This window comes from Oryctolagus cuniculus, chromosome 3 (assembly GCF_964237555.1).
Source record: "Oryctolagus cuniculus chromosome 3, mOryCun1.1, whole genome shotgun sequence".
Lineage (NCBI taxonomy): Eukaryota > Metazoa > Chordata > Mammalia > Lagomorpha > Leporidae > Oryctolagus > Oryctolagus cuniculus.
In genome coordinates, this window is record NC_091434.1 from 31,309,978 (window position 1) to 31,334,088 (window position 24,111).

The following is a 24,111-nucleotide window of genomic DNA, read 5'->3' on the forward strand; positions in this document are numbered from 1 at the left end:
AATAGTACAATCAAAATCTTGTGCTTAGCAACAGCTCCAAAAGAATTAAATGCCTTGGAAAAAAATTTAACCACAGATGTCAAAGGTCTCTATGATGAAAATGAAAATTATCGAACATTAAAGAAAGAAATAGAGGAAGACATTAAAAATGAAAAATCTTACATATTCATGGATTGGAAGATTCAAGATCATTCAAATTTCCATACTACCAAAAACATTTTAAAGTCAATATGATCGAAGTCAGAATATCAGTGACATTCTTCACAGATCTAGAAAAAATATGATTCTAACATTCGTATGGGAACACACAAGAGATCTAAATGCCTAACGTAATCTTACACAACAAAAACAAACCCAGAGGTATCACATACCTGATTGATTTAGAGACATACTACAGGGTAGTTATAATCAAAACAGCCTGGTACTAGCTCTCTGCTGTGGCCCGGGAAGGCAGTGGAGGATGGCCCAAGTGCTTGGGCCCCTGTACCTGCAAGGAAGACCAGGAAGAAGTACCTGGCTCCTGGCTCCGGATTGGCACAGTGCTGGCTGTGGCGGTCATTTGGGGAGTGAACCAATGGAAGGATGACCCTTCTGTCTGTCTGTCTGTCTCTCTCTCGCTCTCTCTCTCTCTCTCTCTCTATACATATATATATATATAAAACTCTGTCAAATAAATAAAAAAATTTTAAAAGGAGAAAACAGCCTGGTACTGCCACAAAAACAGACTTGTACACCAATGGAAAAGAACAGAAATCAAGCCATGCATCTCCAATTAACTTATCTTTAAATATGAAGCTAAACTCATTACTTGGAGCACGGACAGTGTCTTTAACAAATGGTGCTGGGGAAAATGGATCTCCATGTGCAGAAGTATAAAACTAGATCTACACCTTACACCTACAAAAAAAAAAAAAAAAAAAAAAAAAAAAAAAAAAAAAAAAACTCCACGCACAATGGATGAAAGACCTAAATCTACTACCTGATTCCGTCAAATTATTAGAGAACATTGAGGAAACTCTGGAAGATGTTAGTATAGGCAAGAACTTCTTGGAAAAGACACCAGAAGCACAAGCAATCAAAGCCAATATTGAGTAACTGGATTATATCAAGGTGAGAAGCTTCTGCACTACAAAGTGCTCAAAATGTAAACTGGTGCAGCTACTGTGGAAGACAGTATGGAGAAACCTCAGAAATATGAATACAGACAACCTATTATATTATCCAGCCATCCAACTCCTGGGAATTTACCCAAACCAAAATATAATCAGCGTCTGAAAGAGTTATCTGTATACCCATACTCACTGCAGCTTAATTCACAGTAGCTAAGATATGGAATGAACCCAGACTTCCATCAACTGTTGACTAAATAAAGAAATTATGGTATATATACACTATGGAGTACTACTCAGCTGTAAAAAAAAAAATCCTGTCTTTTGCAACAAGATGGATGCAACTAGAAACTGTTAAATTTAAAAAGCCAGTTTAAAAAAAAACAGATATCATGTGTTCTCCCTGACCCAAAGTAACTAATAGAGTACCTAAAATATAATGTATTGGAGTGAAATAGACATTTTGATATTTGATGATTGTTTACAGCCCTTGTCTCTTGCATTGAAGAATAGTGTTTTTTTCTTCATATTGTTTGTTGGATTATTTTCCTTAATGTAGGGTTAACTACACAATCATTAAGCTGAAAACAGATCTTTGTAAAAACTAAGAGTGGGAATGTGAGAAGGAGGGGGAGAAAGGGCTGGAGCATGGGTGGGAGGAAGGGTGGCAGGGAAGTGTCACTATGTTCCTAAATCTGTATATATGAAATACATACCTTTCTCTGAAGGGAGGAGAGAACTTCCACTTTGACCATGGCCTTGTCTAAATATGATCAGAGTCAGTGAACTCAGGGGGCTTCCATAGCCTTGGCAGTTCATGACAAGAGCCTAAGGTGATTACTGAGGCCATACACAAGAGTGTCAATTTGTTAAGTCAACAATGGGAGTCACTGTGCACTTACTCCTCATGTAGGATCTTTGTCCTTAGTGTGCTGTACATTGAGATTTAATGCTATAACTAGTACTCAAACAGTATTTTTCACTTTATGTTTCTGTGTGGGAGCAAACTGTTGAAATCTTTACTTAATGTATGCTAAACTGATCTTCTGTATATAAAGAGAATTGAAAATGAATCCTCATGTGAATGGAAGGGGAGAGGGAGTGGGAAAGGGGAGGGTTGCGGGTGGGAGGGATGTTATGGGGGGGAAGCCATTGTAATCCATAAGCTGTACTTTGGAAATTTATATTCATTAAATAAAAGTTAAAAAAATAAAAAAGAAATACATAAAACTTTAATAACTAAATGAAATTTTTAAAAAATCTTTTCCTTGGGAAGAATAGTTGGGGGCAAGGATTATGAGATCTTCCTGTCTTCTGTGGATAGGAGTTAGACCATGCTATCTCATGCAGAAAGTAACTGGGATTCTCTCACCTGAAGTAACCGATGAGAAGAATAGCCACAACCAAGGAACCAAAAGAAACGGAATAACCAACAGTGTATATGACATAGAGGCGCTCAAAGAACTCTTCCTACAGGAAAACAGAAAAATTTGTTAAAACACTACTTTATTAGGAAACTAGTAGAAATAATATGCCATTTTTGGAAAATTATTTCTTGTTCTCTTAACTCTTTAAGACTGTAATTTATATGCAATAAAATTTAAAGATCTTGATGGACTAGTTTAATGGGTTTGACAAGCCAATTTAATTGGTTCCCCTTGCTAGTCACAAAACGACCAACCATCTACATCCAGGTATTTATTGTTCCAATTTCTGTCCCCCAAAAAATTATCTTTCTCTATTCATGTACTGCACATACTTCTTGATTGTTCTTAGACTTCTTAGAATTATATGGCATATGCTCTTTTGTGAACAATATTGTTACCTATATTAATGGTTCATTCCTGTTTAACTTTTTAAACTTAAAATAATTTTAGATTCACAGGAGTGCGAAATATAGTAGGGAAAGTCTCATGTAGTCTTAACACAGTATCCTCAATTAGTTATATCTTACATAATTACAATAAAATATCAAGAGCAGAAATTTGCCATCAGTGCAATGTGTATATTTGTAGTCCTGTGTCACTGTACAGCTTTATAACCATAAATGCAACCAAGCTACACAAATATTTCTTTTTTAGAAAACTTTTATTTAATAAATATAAATTTCAAAAGAACAACTTTTGGATTATAGTGGTTTTCCCCCTATAACCACCCTCCCACCTGCAACCATCCCATCTCCCACTCCCTCTCCCATCCCATTCTTCATCAAGATTCATTTTCAATTATCTTTATACAGAAGATCAACTTAGAATATACTAAGTAAAGATTTCAACAAACTGCACCCACACAGACACACTAAGTATAAAGTACTGTTTAAAGACAATTTTATCATTAATTGGCATAGTACAACACATTAAGGACAGAGATCCTACAAGGGGAGTAAGTGCACAGTGACTCCTGTTGTTGATTTAACAATTGACACTCCTGTTTATGATGTCAGTAGTGATCCGAGGCTCTTATCATGAGCTGCAAAGGCTATGGAAGCCTCTTGAGTTCACAAATCTGACCTTATTTAGACAAGGCCATAATCAAATGGAAGTTATCTCCTCCCTTCAGAGAAAGGTACCTCTTTCTTTGATGGTCCGTTCAATGCAACCAAGCTACAGAAATATTTCACCAGTACAAAGAACTCCCTGTGCTGTTGCTTTACAAACACACCAACCCTCCTCCTTTCCCACCCTCTGGTCTGAGAATTCTTAATTTGTTTCAGCTCTTTGCAATTCTGTCATTTCATAAATATTATTTAAGTTATATAGTATGATACTTTTTGAGATTCCTTGTTTACTCAGAATAATGTACCCAAAGTCCAGTTAAATTGTTGCATATAACAGAAGTAGTATTCCATGGTATATTTGTAAATATATATATATATATACACACATATATATTTGAAGTGAATATCTTTAAAAATTGATTTATTTATTTGAAAGTCAGAGTTACAGAGAGGAGCAGACAGAGAGATCTCCTATCCACTGGTTCACTCCCCAGATGGCTGCAATGACTGGGACTGGGCCAGGCAGAAGCCAGGAGACAGGAGCTTCTTCTGGGTCCTGTGGGTGGCAGAGGCCAGATACTTGGGCCATCTTCCACTGCTTTTCTCAGGCTGGATTTGCAGCAGGGAGCTGGATTGGAAGTGGAGCAGCCAGGACTCAAACTGGCACCCGATATTGTTGATCCACTGTGCCACAACTCTGGCCCCTGAAGGGAGTTTCTTATAGATAGTATGAACTCTTTAATTAACACACAATTATTCTTAGGCATTTAAATTTAACTGAAAAGTGATCCCTGTTAAATATAAGAGTGGGAATAAGCGAGGGAAGAGATGTACAATTTGGTACATGCTCAATGGGACTTGCCCCAAATGGTGGAGTTAGAAATGTACCAGGGATTCCAATACAATCCCATCAAGGTGGCATGTACCAATGTCATCTCACTAGTCCAAGTGATCAATTTATGTTCACAATTCATCATAATGATAGGTCTAAGAGTCAAAGGGATCACATAAACAAGACTAGTGTCTGCTAATACTAACTGATAGAATCAAAAAGGGAGAGAACGATCCAACATGGTAAGCAAGATACACAGCAGACTCATAGAATGGCAGATGTCCTAAACAGCACTCTGACCTCAGAATCAGCCCTTAAGGCATTTGAATCTGGCTGAAAAGCCCATGAGAGTATTTCAGGCATGGAAAGCCAAGACACTGTGGCAAAAAAGGACCTAAATGAAAGGTCTCTGTGAGTGAGATCCCAGCAGAAAGAACGGGGCCATCAAAGAAGGAAGTACCTTTCTCTGAAGAGAGGAGATAACTTCCACTTTGACTATGACCTTGTGTAAATAAGATTGGAGTGGACGAACTCAAGAGGCTTCCATAGCCTTGGCAGCTCATGACAAGAGCCTCAGGTGATTACTGACGCCATAAACAGGAGTGTCAATTGTTAAGTCAACAACAGGAGTCACTATACACTTACTCCCCATGTAGGATCTCTGTCCTTAATATGTTGTACTATGTGAATTAATGATATAACTAGTACTCAAAGAGTACTTTATACTTTGTGTTTCTGTGTGAGTGCAAACTGTCGAAATCTTTACTTAGTATATATTTGAAACTGAATCTTGATGTAGAATGAGATGGGAGAGTAAGTGGGAGATGGGATGGTTGCGGGTGGGAGGGTGGTTATCAGGGAATAAAGCTGCTATAATCCAAAAGTTAAAAAAAAGAAAATCCCCTAAGATGTGAATGAGACACTCAGAGTGAAAGGCAGCAGATAGCTGAAGGCATAAGAACATCAAGCCTCTTCTGTTACAAGCTGGTTTAAAAGCTTGCCTCTTTTCTTTGTATCCCCTTCTATGGTCTGGTTGCTCCTCTCCTGCTATGAATCTAGGGATAAGTGCATGGGTCTCTTCTCTCTTTGGAAAGGTTTGCTCCTTTATGGAATTTAGTTCACTGAAACTTCATTGTATCCTTGTTACTTGATGGATTCTTACAGATTATTGATTTTGCCTCTTTCCCAAGGTATTATTGTGACTGCCTACACTCTGACAAGGAGCAAAAGGTTTTACCTCTTATTCTTCTTCACTTGATCTTAGCCAAAAGGCCGAGAAGCATTCTTCTTCTTTTAAGTATTTTTAAGACATATTATTTTCTGTTAATTGCTTAACTTTCCATATAAAATAGTTGTGGAATGTTTAAAATACAAGAGGAGGGAAAAAATCTCCAAATGAAACATTGTTAGTATCTGATATATATCTTTTCAGTTTGTTTCTATGCATCATTTCGCATTGTTTTAAGCATATGTATACTCAATGTATATACAAGTTTATTTTTTCAGTTAACTATAAGACAAAAGAATTTCCGGAGGTTGCAAGCTGTTTATTAAAAATATATAATTGAGCTTTCTTCATCAGTTCTTCATTGGAAATTTTGTTTGCTTGTTTTGTTTTGTTTTGTTTTGTTTGGACAGGCAGAGTGGACAGTGAGAGAGAGAGAGAGAAAGAAAGGTCTTCCTTTGCCGTTGGTTCACCCTCCAATGGCCGCCACGGCTGGCGTGCTGCGGCCAGCGCACCGCGCTGATCCGAAGGCAGGAGCCAGGTGCTTCTTCTGGTCTCCCATGGGGTGCAGGGCCCAACCACTTGGGCCATCCTCCACTGCACTCCTGGGCCACAGCATAGAGCTGGCCTGGAAGAGGGGCAACCGGGACAGAATCCGGCGCCCCGACCGGGACTAGAACCTGGTGTGCCGGCGCCACAAGGCGGAGGATTAGCCTATTGAACCGCGGCACCGGCTTCTTCATTGGAAATTTAAAGTCTTCACAATAGTCATGAAAATAATTAATTGTTCAATGAACATTTCTTACATTCAGTTTCCCCACTCCAAATTGTTATGCTCAATCTTAGATTAAGACTAAAGAATATGAGTTCTTCAAACATTCTTATTATATATTGATAAATTGAAGTACAAACTGCCTTTAGTCATGGGATATACATGGTAATTTTTACAGTATGCTACTTGCAAAATATAAAACTCCAGAAAGAAATAGAAGAAGACACAAAAAGAAAAATCTTTCATATTCATAGATTGGAAGAATAAATAACATCAAAATGTCTATATTACTCAAAGCAATTTACAGATTCAGTGTGATCCCAACCAAAATACCAATGACATTCCTCTCAGATCTAGAAAAAGTGATAAGAAAATTCACATGGAAACAAAAGAGACCTTGAATAGTTAAAGCAATCCAAAACAACGAAGACAAAGCCAGAAGCATCACAATATCAAATTTTAAGACATACTACACAACATTTATAATCAAAACAGCCTTAAGTCTTAAGAGAAAAAAACTGTCAACCCAGAATACTATACCAGCAAACCTCTCATTCATGAATGAAGGTGAAATAAAGACCTCCCATAACAAACAGAAATTGAAAGAATGTGTCACCACTCATCTAACAAAAGATGCTTTATGATCTGCTAAACACAAAAATGCAGGAATACAATCATCACTCTGAAAGAATGTGAAGGCAGAAAATCTCCAAGTAAAAGTACAAAGGACATTCAAAGTAAACATAGGAATATTTATGGAAAAATGGCAGTGCCAAGTCATTATTTAGCAATAGTAATCTTCAATGTAAATGGCCTAAACTCTCCAGTTAAAAGATACAGAATGGCTGAATGGATTTAAAAAATCTGCATATAAGAAACATCTGCCTACAAAAAATATCTTTCTATAAGAAGCACATCTCATCAATAAAAATATATGCAGACTGAAAATGAAAGGATGGGGAAAAGATAGTCCAAGCTAATTAAAAGCCTAAAAGAGCTTGTGTAGCCATCCTAATATCAGACAAAATAGGATTTAACACAAAAACTGTTTAAGGAGACAAAGAAGGCCACTACATAATGATTAAGGGATCATTCAACAGGAGATGTGACTATAATAAATCTATTCACCCAAATACAGGGTGCCTGTCTATTTAAAATAAATGTTAATGATTCTAAGGGGAGATATAGATTCCAATACAATAGTAATAGGGGACTTCAACACCCCACTTTCATCAATGGACAGATCAACCAGACAGAAAATCAACAAACAACAAAGCTAATCAACACCATAGACCAAATGGACCTAACTGCTAGAACATTTCATCCTACAGTTGCAGAATACACATCCTTTTCATCAGAAAATAGAACTTTCTCTTGAATAGACCCGGAAGTGCAGTGGAGGATGGCCCAAGTCCTTGGGCCTCTGCACCCATGTGGGAGACCCGGAGGAGGCTCCTGGCTCCTGGCTTCAGATCGGCACAGCTCTGGCCATTGCAGCCAATTGGGGAATGAACCAGCGGATGGAAGACCACTCTCTCTCTCTTCCTCTCCTTCTCTCTGTGTGTAACTCTGACTTTCAAGTAAATAAATAAATCTTTAAAAAAATAAAGTTAACTGAAAATATATCTTTGTAATAATTAGGACTGGGAATAGGAGAAGGAAGACAAAGAAGTGTGGGAGTCAGGGCAAGAGAGAGGGATGAATGGGAAGTATTCTTATGTTCCTGAATCTGTATATGGGAAATACATGAAATTTGTACACCTTAAACAAAATTAAAATATAAATAAATAAAAGATTACAATTTGGGGCCATTGCTGTGTCATGAAAGGTAAATCTACATCTGCAGTGATGGCATCCTATTTGGGTGCTGGTTCAAGTTCCAGTTGCTCCACTTCCCATCAAGCTCCCTGCTAATATGCCTGGGAAAGCAGCAGAAGATGGCCCAAGTCCTTCAGCCCCTGTAACCACATGGGAGACCCAGAAAAAGCTCCTGGCTCCTAGCTTCAGCCTGGCCCAACCCTGGCCATTGTGGCCATTTGGGGAGTGAACCAGTGGATGAAGATCTCTCTCTCTTTTTCTTTCTCTCTCTCTCTCACCACTCTCTCTCTCTCTGTCTCTCCTCTCCCACTTTCCCACACTCCCTCTCCCTCCATAAATTTGCCTTTCAAATAAATAGATCTTTAATAAAAATGGTTATAGTTCAGGGTAAATAAAAGCATGACTTAATTTAATGATTATCTAAAAGCTGTGAAAAATTTGCACTTGTCATTTTTTAAATGTTTTAATTATTTATTTGAGAGGCAGAGACAGACAAACAAACAGAAAGAGACAGAGTGCCATCCACTGGTTCAGGCCACAAATACCCACATCAGAGGGCCAAGGACAAGTGGCCAATGCCAAGAGCTGGGAAACTCAATATTGGTCTCCCCTGCTGAGGGCAGGGACACAACTACCTAAGCCATCAACATTGCCCCCAAGGGCTCACATTAGCAGGAAACGAAGTCAGGAGCAGAGCTTGGTATCAAACTCAGGCCTTCCAATGTGAGACACAGGCTTCCTAACCACTAGGTCAAATGCTCACCTTGTATTTGCCAACATTGAAATTACAAATAAAGATCATCAGAGAGTACACTAAATATCGGTGAATGTTTACTATTGCCAATGAGAGATAAAAAGTATTTTTGAAGCATTTTATATGTAAAATGCACAATCCTTCAGGAACATAGAATGAGACAAGATGTAGCCATTCGCTAAGAAGAAATCATGAATCATGCAGACTCGTGACTGAGGTTTTTATATTTGTATGTAATGAAATATAATATAAATATAACATAATATACATATTTATAAGTATATATGACTGTATCTCAGCCACGTAACTAAACTAAGTAAAATACCAGGATGTTTCAGATGCATCTGAAAGATTCCAACATTGTTTTTATCTTTAATGACTTTTGTGACAAAGAATGCAAGCATTTCTATTTATAATGATTGGCAATCAACAATTGCCTAAAATATTATTCCTTAGGGCTCATAAACACAAAAATTTCATTACCTTTCGTTTGCTGATATCGGGCTGCATAAAGCGAAGGCAGTCTGAATAATTGGACCATGTTTTATTTAAGCTATGCACAAAATCCCATGTTCCATTGGGGTTACAGTGTCGGAAAGCAACTCCTATAGGGACATGAAAGACACTGAGATTACTCAGTCCCCTTAGAGACTACAACAACATCATAAAAAGACAAGTACGTTTCTCTTTCAAATTAATCATTTCAGAAAAATTTAATACCTTTATGATTGAAGTCAAAAATATAAGAAGGACATGGGACAGCTGATATTTTCCCCACTGTTCCTCTGGGCCAACAAATGAGTCCATCCCATTCTGGGAAGCAATTACCTTCTGACAAAAAAAATTAAAAAGCAAATAAATAAAGAAAAATGCAGCTGGAAACAAAACAAATGCATTCAAAATACAAAATTTCAAGACACTGCCTATGGCAAAATGTAAAACATTTTTTTTTTGTCTGAGAAACTCGAATAAGGTAGTTAAGATGTAAATGCTCTGAGGCCCTGTGGCAAAGCAGGTGCCATTGTTCCATACGGGCACTGGTTCAAGTTCCAGATGCTCCACTTCTGATCCAGCTCTCTATTGTGGCCTGGGAAAGCAGTAGAAGATGGCCAAATCCTTGGGCCCCTGAACCCACATGAAAAATCCAAGCCCCTGGCTTCAGATCAGCTCAGCTCTGGCTGTTGCAGCCATCTGGGGAGTGAACCAGTGGAAGAAAGACCTCTCTCTCTCTCTCTCTCTCTCTCTGATTCTGTCTCCCTATAACTCTGTCTTTCAAATAAATAAATAAATTTTTAAAAAAAGATGTAAATGCCCCAAAATTCTTCTACCTAGCCTCATCAAAGGTCATTTGTAAGAATATTTTACTTGCATAAATTTTAAAGTTCAAATTTTTCCAATATATTAGTTATGATAGTTAAAGCAAATAGTACATCAGAAACATTAGAAGCTGGGAACTTCTATAGCTAATTTCTTCCCATAATAATATTGTAGCTCTATTTTTACCCAAGATCTTTTTAAATCGCTGTTAAAAATAAAACACACATAAAAGAGATTACACTTCACAGATAACCTAATAACCTACAAGAATCAACTCTTTTTACTAATAATTTTAATAATTTCTTTTAGTCTTATGTTCATCTCAAACAAAATTCTTATAAGCTCTACTTTCTTCAAGATATTACTGATTCCCATCACTTCTCACAGCCTCCACTGCCATATGATGATCCAAGTCACCTCATGTCCCTCCTGAATTACTGCAATAGTCTCCAACTGTGCTTCCTGATTCTGTTCTTGCCCTGTGCAGGACAGTTTTCTGAATGGCTTTGAACCAGCCCAATTCTCCATACCCCCTTTACTGCATTTCTCGAGAATAACTCTAGAAAGTGTTGGAAATGCAACATCCACACCTAAGGAATGGAAATGTATAGGAGAGCCTGGGCTCGGTTCCACTCCCTCCCAGAAACAGGTGTCTTTGACCAGTTTAGCCGCCCAGTCAGTCATGTGTTCCCTGAGACATATAAACCAAGGTGGCCTGTTTGCTGATATCTTTCACATGTGGTACAAGTGGGTCATGTGCAGTTGAGATTCCATCCACTCCTGGAAACTTTGCTGATTCCTGGAAGAAGGACTTGTAATGATTCCTAAGCTTCAGTTGTCCCTTGCTGCCTACCTGTAAATAACAAACCCATTTCATGCAATTTGTGTATACTTAAGTGCAGTCTTTCTTTCTGGACTCAGACCTAAGTCAATAACTAGTGCACTATGAACAGGGGTTCACATCCTCCTCTCCTTTATTCTTTTAACAATTTATTTATTTATTTGAAAGGCAGTGTTACAAAGGCAAAGGCAGAGAGAGAGATAGAAAGGTTTTCCATCTGCTTGGTTCACTCTCCAAATGACCACAATGGCTGGAGCTGTGCCAATCCAAAGCCAGGAGCCTGGCACTTCTTCCAGGTCTCCCACGCGGGTGCAGGAGCCCAAGGTCTTGGGCCATCTTCTACTGCTTTCCCAGGTCATAGCAGAGAGCTGGATCAGAAGTGAAGCAAGCAGGACTCGAACCAGCACTCATATGGGATGTCCGCACTGCAGGCGGCAGCTTTACCGACCATGCCACAGCAACAACCCCTCCTTTATTCTTAATACCATGGTCCAAATTCTTACCCATCTCACTCTTGAGCAAAAGCCTAATCTTTGCCATGTCTGAAGGCCCTACACACTCTGCTCTCTTCCCCAGCTTGTCTCACTGACTATAGTTCTCATTACCACCCAGGGGTCTACATGCAGTTCCTGGATATCAATGCCATTTCCCCAGAGAGCCCCAAGGCTTATTCCCTCATATCCCTCAAAATTTCACTCAAATGTCAACTTCTAAATAAACTCTTCCCATTTAAAATGGCATCCTGAGGGGCCAGCGCTCTGGTGCAGTAGGTTAATCCTCCACCTGTGGCATCGGCATCCCATATGGGAGCCGGTTCTATTCCCGGCTGCTCCACTTCTAATCCAGCTCTGTGCTATGGCCTGGGAAAGCAGTAGAAGATGGCCCAAGTCCTTGGGCCCCTGCATCCACGTGGGAGACCAGGAAGAAGCGCCTGGCTCCTGGCTTCGATTGATGTAGCTTCAGCCATTGTAGACATCTGGGGAGTGAACCAACGGAAGGAAGACCTTTCTCTCTGTCTCTCCCTCTCACTGTCTGTAACTCTACCTCTCAAATAAAATAAATAAAATCTTTAAAAATAAATAAATAAATAAAATGGCATCCTGAAACACTCCCTACCCTATCCCTTTGTCTTCATCTTCTAAGATTGTAATTTCTTCATTGTTTCATTAAGCCACGGGATTTAAGAATATTGAACATGGAGGTTTTTGTTCACTTTGTCTCCTGCTTTAGCCACATTCTTAGAACAGAAACTAGCACTTGGTAGGGGCTTCACATAATACTCCTTGTTAAAACTGTGCTCTTTAAGACTCCTCTCCATTAGCTATGCATTGAACTTCTAGGAAGAGAGCCCACCAGCCATGTCTTACCTCAAGTTCCCAAAGACAGAAACTCTCAATGAATGCTGTTTTCATTTTCTATTACTGCTATAACAACTTGCCAAAAGCTTAGCAACTTTTTTATTTATTTTTACTTCAGGTAAACAAATTTCATTTATACATTTTTAGGAACATAGTGATACCTCTCACCCTACCCGCCGTGATGCCTACACTCCCACCATTCCTCCCTATTCCCTCTCTTAATTTTTAAAATGATCTACTTTTAGTTTCCTTCATACTCATAAGATTAATCCTACACTTACAAATAGTAAGAAGAAAAAAAAAACTGTTCCTCAACAGTAGAGTCAAGGGCTATAAACAACCATCAAATCTGAAAATGTCAATTTCACTCCTATACATTACATTTTTTGATACCCTATTGGTTACCACAGATCAGAAGAAACATGTGGCATTTGTCTTTTTAGCCCTAGATTTTGGCCTTGGGAGTCTATTAGTAGGGGTCCAGCAGAGCCCACCAGACTTCTGAATTACAAAAACTCTTGAGAAGATAAATTTAAGTTGCCAAGTTTGTCTTTTTGACTGCTAAAGCCTAAATTCTAGGGACAAGCAGGGTTTCTTCCCCTTAGGGAGCCTGTGGGGAGAAGCCACTTCCTTGCTCATTCTGGTTGTTGGCAGAGTCAGCTTCTTGCAGTTGTGGAACTGGGATTCCCATTTCCTTTCCGAGTGTTGGCTGTCAGAGGAAGTTTCTTATACTCCTTGGTTCATGGCCCCTTCCACCATCTTCAGAGTCAGTAAGGCAACTGGAGTCCATAGCACAGTTCAAATCTCCCCCTGCTGTCTTTTGCTGCCACTGTTTCTGAATCTCAAGGACCCATGTGATTGCATTGGATCCATCCACATAACCCAGAAGGACTTCCCCAGTTTTAAGTCCATAGCCTTAATCTTTTTTATTTTTTTAATAATCTTTTAACTGATACACAAAAATTGAATACATTTGGGGTCTCTGCACACTCCCTTTTGCCATGTGACAGCATACACAGTTACAACACCTCTAATAGGGCATAAACATCTGTGAAGGGCCATTAACCTGCTACCACAAGTACTATCCATTATAATTATCAATTTTTTAGTTACCAATTACACTAGCTGCGATTTAGTATGTTTTTTCAAGGCAATGCTCAAGATTTCAAGTTGGTTGTTAGGCTTTGAATAGTCAGCACAACAGAGCCTCACATAAACACTGATCTCTATGGAAAAGAATTTAGCATAAGCCTGAAATTAACTTCTTAGTGTCCACCATATCACACAGAAACAACTATTTGATTTTCTCTGTGGAATGATGTGTCAATAAGAAAACCAAATGTCTACCTTCACCCACACTGCTCTTTGTAGATGAGAACATTTTCTAGGAAGCATCTTCACATTGCTCACATAATAAAAGCCTTGGCTTTGCATAACCCAGGCAACCAGGAACTCATCACAATGGCTCCTGTTTCTGGTACACAGGTCTACCTGTATCTCTCTTCTCCATTCTCTACTTATTTGTCTTCCTTTTTGTTTATACGGAGAGAAATAAATGAATCTCTCCTAACAACTTGGTCCTCGACAATCTTCCATGTCTTAACAGCATTCCTTACAACTTCCTACCCATTTACTTTGTCACTAACAAGTCATATTCTTTATACATCTCAGCTGTCCAATCCAATACCAGACATGCACCCTGTATCTATTGTACAACCTGCATAAACTGGACCTGAACATATAACTAGTTTTCCCTTTAAAGCCCATGCTGCAATGTCACATGCTATTTCCTGTAAGAGTTAGTCACATGATGGAATAAGGTCGTCATAATAAGTGTAGAATCCAACAGCCAGTTTATTTTATAATTACGTAGTTTTTAAAAAGTAGGTCATGGAGATGGCAATGTGGCACAGTGGGATAAGCTGCAATTTGTAATATCGGCATCCCATTTTGGAGTGCCTGACCAAGTCCCAACAGTTCTGCTTTTGATTCAGATCCCTGCTAATATGCCTGGGAAAGCAATAGAAGAAGGCCAAATGCTTGGGCTCCAACCAATCCACGTGGGAGATTCAGATGGAGTTCCTAGCTCCTGGCTTTGTCCTGTCCCAGACCCAGCCATTGCAACCATTTGCGTGGAAGGAAGATTCTCTCTCTTTCTTTCCTTATTTATTTTTATTTATTTATTTGACAGGTAGAGTTATAGACAGTGAGAGAGACAGACAGAGAGAAAGGTCTTCCTTCCGTTGGTTCACTCCCCAAATGGCTGCCACAGCCGGTGCCGCACCAGTCTGAAGCCAGGAGCCAGGTGCTTCTTCCTCGTCTCCCATGCAGGTGCAGGGGCCCAAGCACGTGGGCCATCCTCCAATGCCCTCCTGGGCCACAGCAGAGAGCTGGACTGGAAGAGGAGCAACTGGGACTAGAACCCTGCGCCCATATGGGATGCCAGCGCCGCGAAGTGGAGCATTAACCAAGTGAGCCAGAGCGCCGGCGATTCTCTCTCTCCCTCTCTCTGTGTCCACTTCTACCCCCTGTCTCTTACTCTCTCTGTGTCTCCCCTCTTTTTCTGTAATTCAGCTTTTCAAGTAAACAAATCTTTTTTAAAAACTGTTAAATTTTTTTTCTCATGTTCTAAAAGGGATATTTTTCTAGTTGCCTACAAAATACCACTCCATACACGTATACACACAGACATACTACTCAAACTTCAGAAAACCACTGCTCCCTCAAACAATATTTGTGTGGATGATATTTGTTTCTCTGGAAGATCTTTTACGAAAAACTGACAGATATGCATAAAGGGTTGAAAAGACTGGAAAAGCCATGACCTCACACAGAAAGTACAGAGATCTTAATTAGCATCTTCTCTTTGGTCACCATGTCAGTAAATACTTCACTATTTGGCAAGAAACTAATTAATTGCCTAATGACACACCAATCTCTCTTTCATAAAATAACATTAATTATAATCTGTAATTCTTTGTGTATGATAGGACAAAGTAATTATTAGTGTGACTTTCCAAACCATGGTGTTACACAGAATCTAAAATTTGGAGAATTTAACCCCTCAGTTACAAATAAGAAAATACAACCATATTTTTAAGTGGAACTAAAATTCACAATGTTTTCATTTTTGCTTTTAAGTACTTGAATAGTTTTATACTTAGATATTTTCCTTTCCTAAACATTAGGGAATTTTTAATGTTATTTTTATTTTAAAAAATTTCAGAAATAACACAGAATACTATACACCCAAACTAAAATTGACAGTTGTTAATATTTTATAATGTTTATTTCCTCTAATTTATAATTTGCTATAATTTTAAAGTAAATTGTAGACAACATGACAGCTCACTCCTAAATATTGCTATATTCATCTCTGAATTTTAAAGTGAAATTTTCTTGAAATAGCTAGTCAATTCCAACTGTCATTCCAGGTTTTACAATTTTAAGGTGAGTCAATTTACACATAACTAGAGATTTTCATTGAAAATCTTAACCATATTTAACTTAACTTAACCATATTTAACTCTATTTGTATGGAGAAGACTCTCAATGAAAGTTGTTTTATTCATTTTAATATTTACTCATTTACATATTTCAGATGTCTTTAGAATCACATGAGTTTACATTTCATTTATTTATTCTATTGTTTGTCAATCAGATGATGAGTGACACACTCATACTTACCACTGCCCATACTAGTCCCCCTGTCTTGTTGCTTCTTCCTCTACACATTTAATATCTATGCCTTTAATTTTAAGATGAAATGATTATCCTTCCAGGAAGGAAGGTCCCTCCCTGGTTCATTAAGATGCTCTTCAAGGGTCCCATGGTTTGAATCTCTCTGTCACTGAAATCACACACCATCCTAAAGATGTCAAGCTCCCTTTCAAACAAATCAACCACATTTGGCAAGGATGGAATTTCATTTGTTTTTCAATGTTTAGTACAGAAGCAACACTTTGTGGGCACCTAAAAACATGAAGATACTGAAGATGTTAGACTGGTAATCTCCAAAAAATCTTCCAGTTCAAAATTTCTTGAGACTTCATAAAAAATATTTCATTCAGACTTCTAAGACAAAGATCCTTCCAAATTGCTTCATGATGATTCTGCTTCTTGTTAGATGCACATGTCTGAGACAGCAAGGTCATTGTTCTTTCTTTCTTTCTTTGTTTATTTATTTATTTATTTATTTATTTCAAAGGTACAATGAGAGAGAGATTATCTTCCATTGCTGGTTTACTCCCCAAATGCCCATAGCAGTCAAGGCTAGGCCAGAGCAAACCTAGGAGCCAGGAATATCATCTAGGCCTCCAATGTAAGTGGCAGAAACCAAAGTAATTGAGTCATCACCTGCTGCTTCTCAGGTGTTTTAGCAGGAATCTGGATCAGAAGCAGAGTAGTCTGAACTCAAAGCAGCACTCCAGATATGGGATGCAGGAATCTCAGGTGGGGGCTCACCCACTGTGTCACAGTACCCACCCTTGTTATTGTATTATCAATATAACTGTCATTTCCACAGCTTCTTTCTCTATTCCACTTGGAACTTCATTTCTCTGTAAATCATACCCTAAACACCTGTATCAACAGCTCTACACCTGGTCCATGGGTATTAGTGATCCCTTCCCCCCATCTAACATGTTATGACTACCCAGAGTTCCTTTTACAGGCAAATCCTTCCACCTGCAAGAACGAGCAAGCTTTCTCCCAGTCTTGGTTGGTGTAAGCTTTGCAGCTTCCTTCTCTGCAGTGCTGGCCTCAGGAGCTGTCCTAGGCCACAATGTTATGTGTATTAACCAGTTCCAAGAGCAACTCCAGCAACTATGAGAGATCATCAGGTCCACTGAAACTTCAGCAGCCACCATTTGGGGCTTCCAAAATCAGATCACCTCACTGGCAGATGTAGTGCTACAAAATAGACAAGCTCTGGACCTTAGAACAGCTGAAAAAGGGGGAACTTGTGTTTTTCTGGGAGAACAGTTTTTTTATTATGTTAATTAATTGGGCCAGGTAAAGCAAAATGTTAAAAAGCTCCAACGAACTGTCACATCTATGAAGCAGTCTGCCCTTGGATCCATAGAGTCTCTCCTCTCTTCCTCCCTACGGAGGCCCCTCACCACTTGGTTAATGCCACTCCTAGGACCATTGGCTGCTATTCTCACCCTGGCTTTTATACTACCTTGTCTGTTTAAGTGTTTACAGAGGGTTATAATGGAATGAACCAAAGCCTTCACCAACCATGCAGTCAACCAAATGCTACTACAGGAATATACTCAGCTCCCCACCCAGAAGATAAAAACTTGAGATGTCACACCACACCAGCAGAAAGTGATTCATCACCCCATGTCAGCAGGAAGCAGCTAAAGAAGATAGACCATTGCCCCTCCACTCCTCCTAGGCTTTTGTGGCCGATGAAATCCCATGCAACACTTGCTTTATGAAAAACAAAAGGGAGCCGGCGCCGTGGCTCAATAGGCTAATCCTCCACCTTGCGGCGCCGGCACACCGGGTTCTAGTCCCGGTTGCCCCTCTTCCAGGCCAGCTCTCTGCTATGGCCAGGGAGTGCAGTGGAGGATGGCCCAGGTGCTTGGGCCCTGCACCCCATGGGAAACCAGGAAAAGCACCTGGATCCTGGCTCCTGCCAAAGGATCAGCGCGGTGCGCCGGCTGCAGCGGCGGCCATTGGAGGGTGAACCAACGGCAAAGGAAGACCTTTCTCTCTCTGTCTCTCTCTCTCACTGTCCACTCTGCCTGTCAAAAATAAAAAAAAAAAAAAAAAAAAAAAAAAAAAAAAAAGAAAAACAAAAGGAGGAATGTTAGTGAAATGGTGCCATCTTATCTAAAAGTGTCATCTCAAGCCCTGAATGCCATCTTGGCCTCTTTAAGACCCAACCTGGCTTACTAGGAGTCAGGTGGCCAATTGGCCCAACTGTAAGCAACAATCCCACCCCCACTCTGGGATTCACTGTTCCCATTCCCTAACCCCCACATTTCTACAACAATTGTTTTCTGACCCAGCTGCCTTTTCCGCCTTCTCCCTCCAGCCTGTCAAGTTTCCCCTGTCAATAGACCCTTTCCCTCACTCCAATGTGTTCTGTAGTGGTCTTTCACTATTCTTAAAGAAATAACTTTAAATTACATATATTTTAATATTTAAAGCAAGAGGATCCTAGAAGAGATGCTTCATATTCATAAAAGGTTTAATTCACCAAAAATATGACATTTCAAAACTGTATATATAATTAATAATTTCTTTTCAAAATAGATAAAGCAAAAAATGAATTTTCCAATGGAAAGTTGAAAAATTCACCATCATGATGGGAGAATTTTTTTAGAGTTTATTTAAGGTATAAAAATTTCACATGTTCACAGATTCAGGAACATGGTGATACTTTCTATCCCACCCTCGTTCTCACCTGTAAGAGACTTTAAGATATATATATCAGGAAAGAATAGTTTAAGCACATAAAAAATCATTATGAGTACACTGTGTATGAACCACAAAACTAGTAAGTCTAATCTAGTTGGCATTATAAAACACTGTCCTCATATATCCCTTGGAAGACCAAATGAATATTTATCAAAATTGACTATAATATAAGCCATTTTTGATATTTTAAAACTATGAGTATCATGTGGGTCACATTCTCTGATCATAATCAACTGATACATCAATCACAATATTTTTAATATTTGGAGAATACCATGAAGCATATATCAAACTGCATATTTTATTTCAGGGATATAGATTTTAAAACAATATCTGCTGCATTTAGCTTATTGAGAATGTAGGGAGCTCAGTAAATGCTAACCCACTTCCATTTGAATTTGGAAATAATTGAGAAATCATATAAAGAGTCAGGCTGATAGGGATAAAATTATCATTTCATTAACAAAAAGGTTTTTTGGAGAACATGACTTAGTGTGTATACTTAATTGCTCCTCTGAATTGGACTTACTACCTACAGCTGCAGGCAATATTCACAGAGCCCACCCTTCCTAGGACTAACCAGTATGCATGCTCTCTACAAGCAGACGGATCCCAAAGAGTGGCCTGAGGACAAGGCTGATGTGTACATGCCCAGTTGCTATTCCCAAACTCATTGGAGAGTCAATTCTTCCATTGCAAAGGCAAATCAAGGCGGTAAAGAGATGAAAAAGGCATTTTGTGATTTGATTATTGTTCATAACATCTGTGTATATTCCTGTGGAATAGTGGTCTTTCTACTTGTTACTTGTAGAATTCCTTATTTAGAGGAGCATTAAGTCTGTGATTATAAAGTGAATTGAAAGTATGTTATGAAAAAAAAAGAAAAGGAAGGAAGGAAGGAAGGAAGGAAGGAAGGAAAGAAGGAAGGAAGGAAGGAAGGAAGGAAGGAAGGAAGGAATGAATAAGGGAGGAAATTAAGTATCATTATATTCTTAGAATCATAACTATGAAATATATGAACTCTGTTCTCTCTATATTAGTAAATAACAATGTGAAATTTAAAAAGAGATGAAAAGAGTGTTATTCTGAGACACATCCTTCTTCAAGGAAACATGGACTGACAGATAAGGATGTCCCTAAGAGGAGGAAAGAGTGCTATCTCTGGGAGGATTGAACAAGGGACACAAAGGGAACACAATTTTCTTAGCTTCTTTACCTCCCTCCTGGGTCTGAGCTGTGATGTTGAGCTCGCACTGTACTTTGGCTTTCAGCATAAGCACGATCTGCTCCTCGATAGTAATGGTGCCAAAGGAATCCAGCTGCAGAAATGAACAAAGCACATACACCCCCATCATCATGTTTTAAAGTCATGATAAAAGCATTCATCATTTCACCTTCTAATATAACTTAAAACAAACTTTGATATTAGACTGTCTGGAACAGTTCTTTATATGAGTCAAAATTCCATTTCCATCAATGTATAAGATTTTAGAATAAACATTCTTTCACTAGATCAGTGTAAAGAAAAAAGTTCCATGCCAGAATTGTGAATAAATTTTTAATATAATTACTTAAGATAACTATAAAAAATAAACTTTGAAAAGTCTCTGGAAAGTTATGAAGACCCAATATTTTATTAATTCTCTAAAAATAAGTCAGTTAAAGCACATAGAGAAATGGACTGAAAGACTAAATTTGACTCTACCAAAAACTACCAGTTAAACCTAGAAAAAAATTATTCAATATCTTTGAGCTTTGGTTTCTTCTTCTATGAGATACATGAGTTATTTCAGAGTCTAGTTATCTCTATGCCTAAGTACTGAGACTCAACAACAATAAGATATGCACCAATATATCCATTATCCATTCCATCATTAGTTAAATGGTTTATATGAAAAACAAAGTACTTGACATCATAGTAAGGAGCTTTCATTTTCAATATTTTTTTTTTGACAGGCAGAGTGGACAGTGAGAGAGAGAGACAGAGAGAAAGGTCTCCCTTTGCCGTTGGTTCACCCTCCAATGGCCGCCACGGTTGGCGCGCTGCGGCCGGTGCACCGCGCTGATCCGATGGCAGGAGCCAGGAGCCAGGTACTTCTCCTGGTCTCCCATGGGGTGCAGGGCCCAACCACTTGGGCCATCCTCCACTGCACTCCCTGGCCACAGCAGAGGGCTGGCCTGGAAGAGAGGCAACCGGGACAGAATCCGGCGCCCCGACCGGGACTAGAACCCGGTGTGCCGGCGCCGCTAGGCGGAGGATTAGCCTAGTGAGCCGCGGCGCCGGCTCATTTTCAATATTTTGTGTAGTACATTTTCTTCAAGTTAACAAAAATCTCAGGAGGAAACTCATATCAGAAAGTATCAGAACTACTATGGATGCAGTCCAGGGATGGTAACTGAAGAAACCACACTGTCACAGTAATTTGAACTTTCCTTTATACAGGAACCTGCCCTGAAAATCAAAGGTTTCTCAAAGTATTCTCAGAAAGCCACTATTATACAAAGTTGTATGGTAGCATTCAATAAGACCTCAACATATACATGCTTCTTTGTATTGGACATCTTTCACTAGTGATCTCAATACTCATTCCCACCCTGAATCATGCTCTGACATATGGCAAAGGAATAATAAATACTTGAGTGAAGACATCCAGATCTAGTGTTTTTGTTTTTTTTAATAATTTACAACTGGAGAAGATGGCCCAAGTCCTTGGGCCCCTGCACCCACGTGGGAGACCTAGAAGAAGCTCCTGGCTTCTGGCTTCAAATCTGCACAGCTCCAGCCATTACTGCCAATTGGGGAGTGAACCATTGGATGAAAGACCTCTCTCTCTCTCTCTCTCTCTCTCCCTCTCTCTCTCTTCTTTCTTTCTCTCTGCCTCTCCTCGCTGTGTAACTCTTTCAAATAAATAAATAAATCTTTAAAAAAAGAAAGAAAACAGCTCTCTCTAAAAAATAAATAAATAATTTACTACTGGTAGTTTTTTTAAGATTTATTTATTTATTTGAAAAGTGGAATTACAGAGAGGGAGAGGTAGAGGCAGAGAGAGGGAGAGATCTTCTACCTGCTGGTTCACTCCCTAAATGGCCTTAATGGCCAGAGCTGGGCCAGTCCAAAACCAGGAATTTCATACAGCTCCCCTATGTGGGTCCAAAGGCCCAAGCACTTGGGTCATCCTCTGCTGCTCCCAGGCACATTAGCAGGGAGCTGGATTGGAAGCAGGGAGCATTGCCAGAACTCAAATGGGTGCCCATATGAGATTCCAGCACTGCAGATGTTGGCTTACCCCACTATACCAGAGAACCGGCCCCTAGGTTGAATTTTAATACTTGTAATGGAAAAGAAATTCTTCAATTGGAAAAACTTATTTAATGATTTATTTATTTATTTGAAAAGCAGAGTTACAGAGAGAGAAGGAGAAATGGAGAGAGAAAGAACTCTTCCATGCACTGATTCACTCCCCAAATGACTACAATGGGAAGCCAGTGGCCAGGAGCTGCAACCAGGTCTTCCACATCAGTGCAGGGCCCAAGCACTTGGAGCATCTTCTGCTGCTTTCCCAAGCACATTAGCAGGGAGCTGAATCAGAAGTGGAACATGCGGACTCAAGCTGACACTCACATGGAACTGGAAGCTTATCTCACCTTGCCACAATGTCATTCCCTATGGGAAAATTTTAATTGCAATGGAATAAATTTTAAACATGATAAATTATTCACAAGTATTTGTTCAAAGTATGGTACATGTACTACCTGGATCAATGACTGTGTAAAATGTAGATTCTTGGACTGCACACAAGATATGGCAAATCAGAATTTATATACAAAAGTGAAGAGTGGTAATCATCATGGGAACCCCAGGTGATTCATGATTTCACTTTAATAGGTTTAAGAATCAACGTATTTTAAGATATAAGATAATACTTGTCAAGGTTCAATCAGAGAAGCAGAACTACTAGAAAATGTTATAGATTGTAGAGAGAGAGATAAAGATAGAGATCAGAGTAGAATCAAGCAATTTTTTTTAGGTATTTGATAGTAGACAATCATGGGAGATGATTAAACATTCTCTGGAAAGTACTTTTTTTTTTTGCTGATTATGGAGCTAGAAATGCACAGGTCAGACAGGTAAAAAAAAGAACATTACTGGAAAGAGAGGAAAACTAAGAAGCAGCCAGAGCCTTCAGAATGAGCTAAAAACCAAGGATGCACTGGGATCTGTATTAGGTATTGGTGCCTACCACCTTGATAATGTGGGTATGCACCAGGAGAAGCTGACACCTTTCATCATGGACCTAAACATGCACTTGCCCAGAAATCAGGGGCACTAAAGGACCCAGGGAAAGGTGGATCAGGTACAAACCTGGATGCTACACCACACCAGGAAGATGAGCCTGTGGATAAGTAACACTATGTGTGAGACACAAAAGTGCCTGCCTTGACCTTCTGAGTATAAACACCAAAATGGGTGTTGCATCATCTCTGTCCTCCACCACTCATTTTAAACACATCTCTTGTGGCTGACCCTCACCAAAAACATAGAGGGAAATTTTGTGAAACATAGTTTAACCTAGTCAAGTCAACATATTACAAAGCCACCCAAACCGATTTCTATCAATTAGGCACCAATATACATCTCTTTAAGCCATAGTTAACTTCCAAAACGTCCAATGATGAAGCCACACTTCCATCCAGCCTGATACAATTCATTCAGTACCAAGAGTGATTCAGAGGAAGAGAATTGTAAAGAGGGAAAATCTGTATTTCCCATATATAGCTGTGTAGCAAATTATGCCTTAAAAAACCAACATTACGTTTCTCATAGATTGGAGATGCTGAGCTGGGTAGGTCTAGGTCAGGACCTCTGCTGACTACAGTCAAGACTTTGGATGCCGTCACTTGAATATTTTCTGGGACTAAGCATCCATTTCCAAGTTGATCTCACGTTTGGTTACTGGCAAGGGGGCTTCAGGCCCAAAGTGACTGTCAGGAGGAAACTTCACTTCCTCACCTCACGGTTCTCTCCATGTGAGTTCTTGGGTGTCTTTATTCCATGGCAACTGACTTCCCACAGACCGAGTGATTCCAAAGAGAAGGCAAGAAAGAAGCCACAGGCCTTTAATGTCAGTTCCACCATATTCTATTTAAGAGTCATC

At 39.2% G+C, this 24,111-nt stretch overlaps 1 protein-coding gene across 1 annotated transcript in view; it reads right to left on the reverse strand.

The window, feature by feature from the left end:
- PTH2R (parathyroid hormone 2 receptor) overlaps positions 1 to 24,111 on the reverse strand; it is a 138,807-nt gene that overhangs the window by 70,879 nt on the left and 43,817 nt on the right. Inside the window, exons 2-5 of the mRNA XM_070070279.1 lie at positions 20,172 to 20,274; positions 9,728 to 9,838; positions 9,491 to 9,612; positions 2,482 to 2,579 (exon numbers count right to left, since the gene is read on the reverse strand). Of these exons, the coding sequence (XP_069926380.1) occupies positions 2,482 to 2,579; positions 9,491 to 9,612; positions 9,728 to 9,838; positions 20,172 to 20,274 (434 nt within the window). The remainder of the gene's footprint in view (positions 1 to 2,481; positions 2,580 to 9,490; positions 9,613 to 9,727; positions 9,839 to 20,171; positions 20,275 to 24,111) is intronic.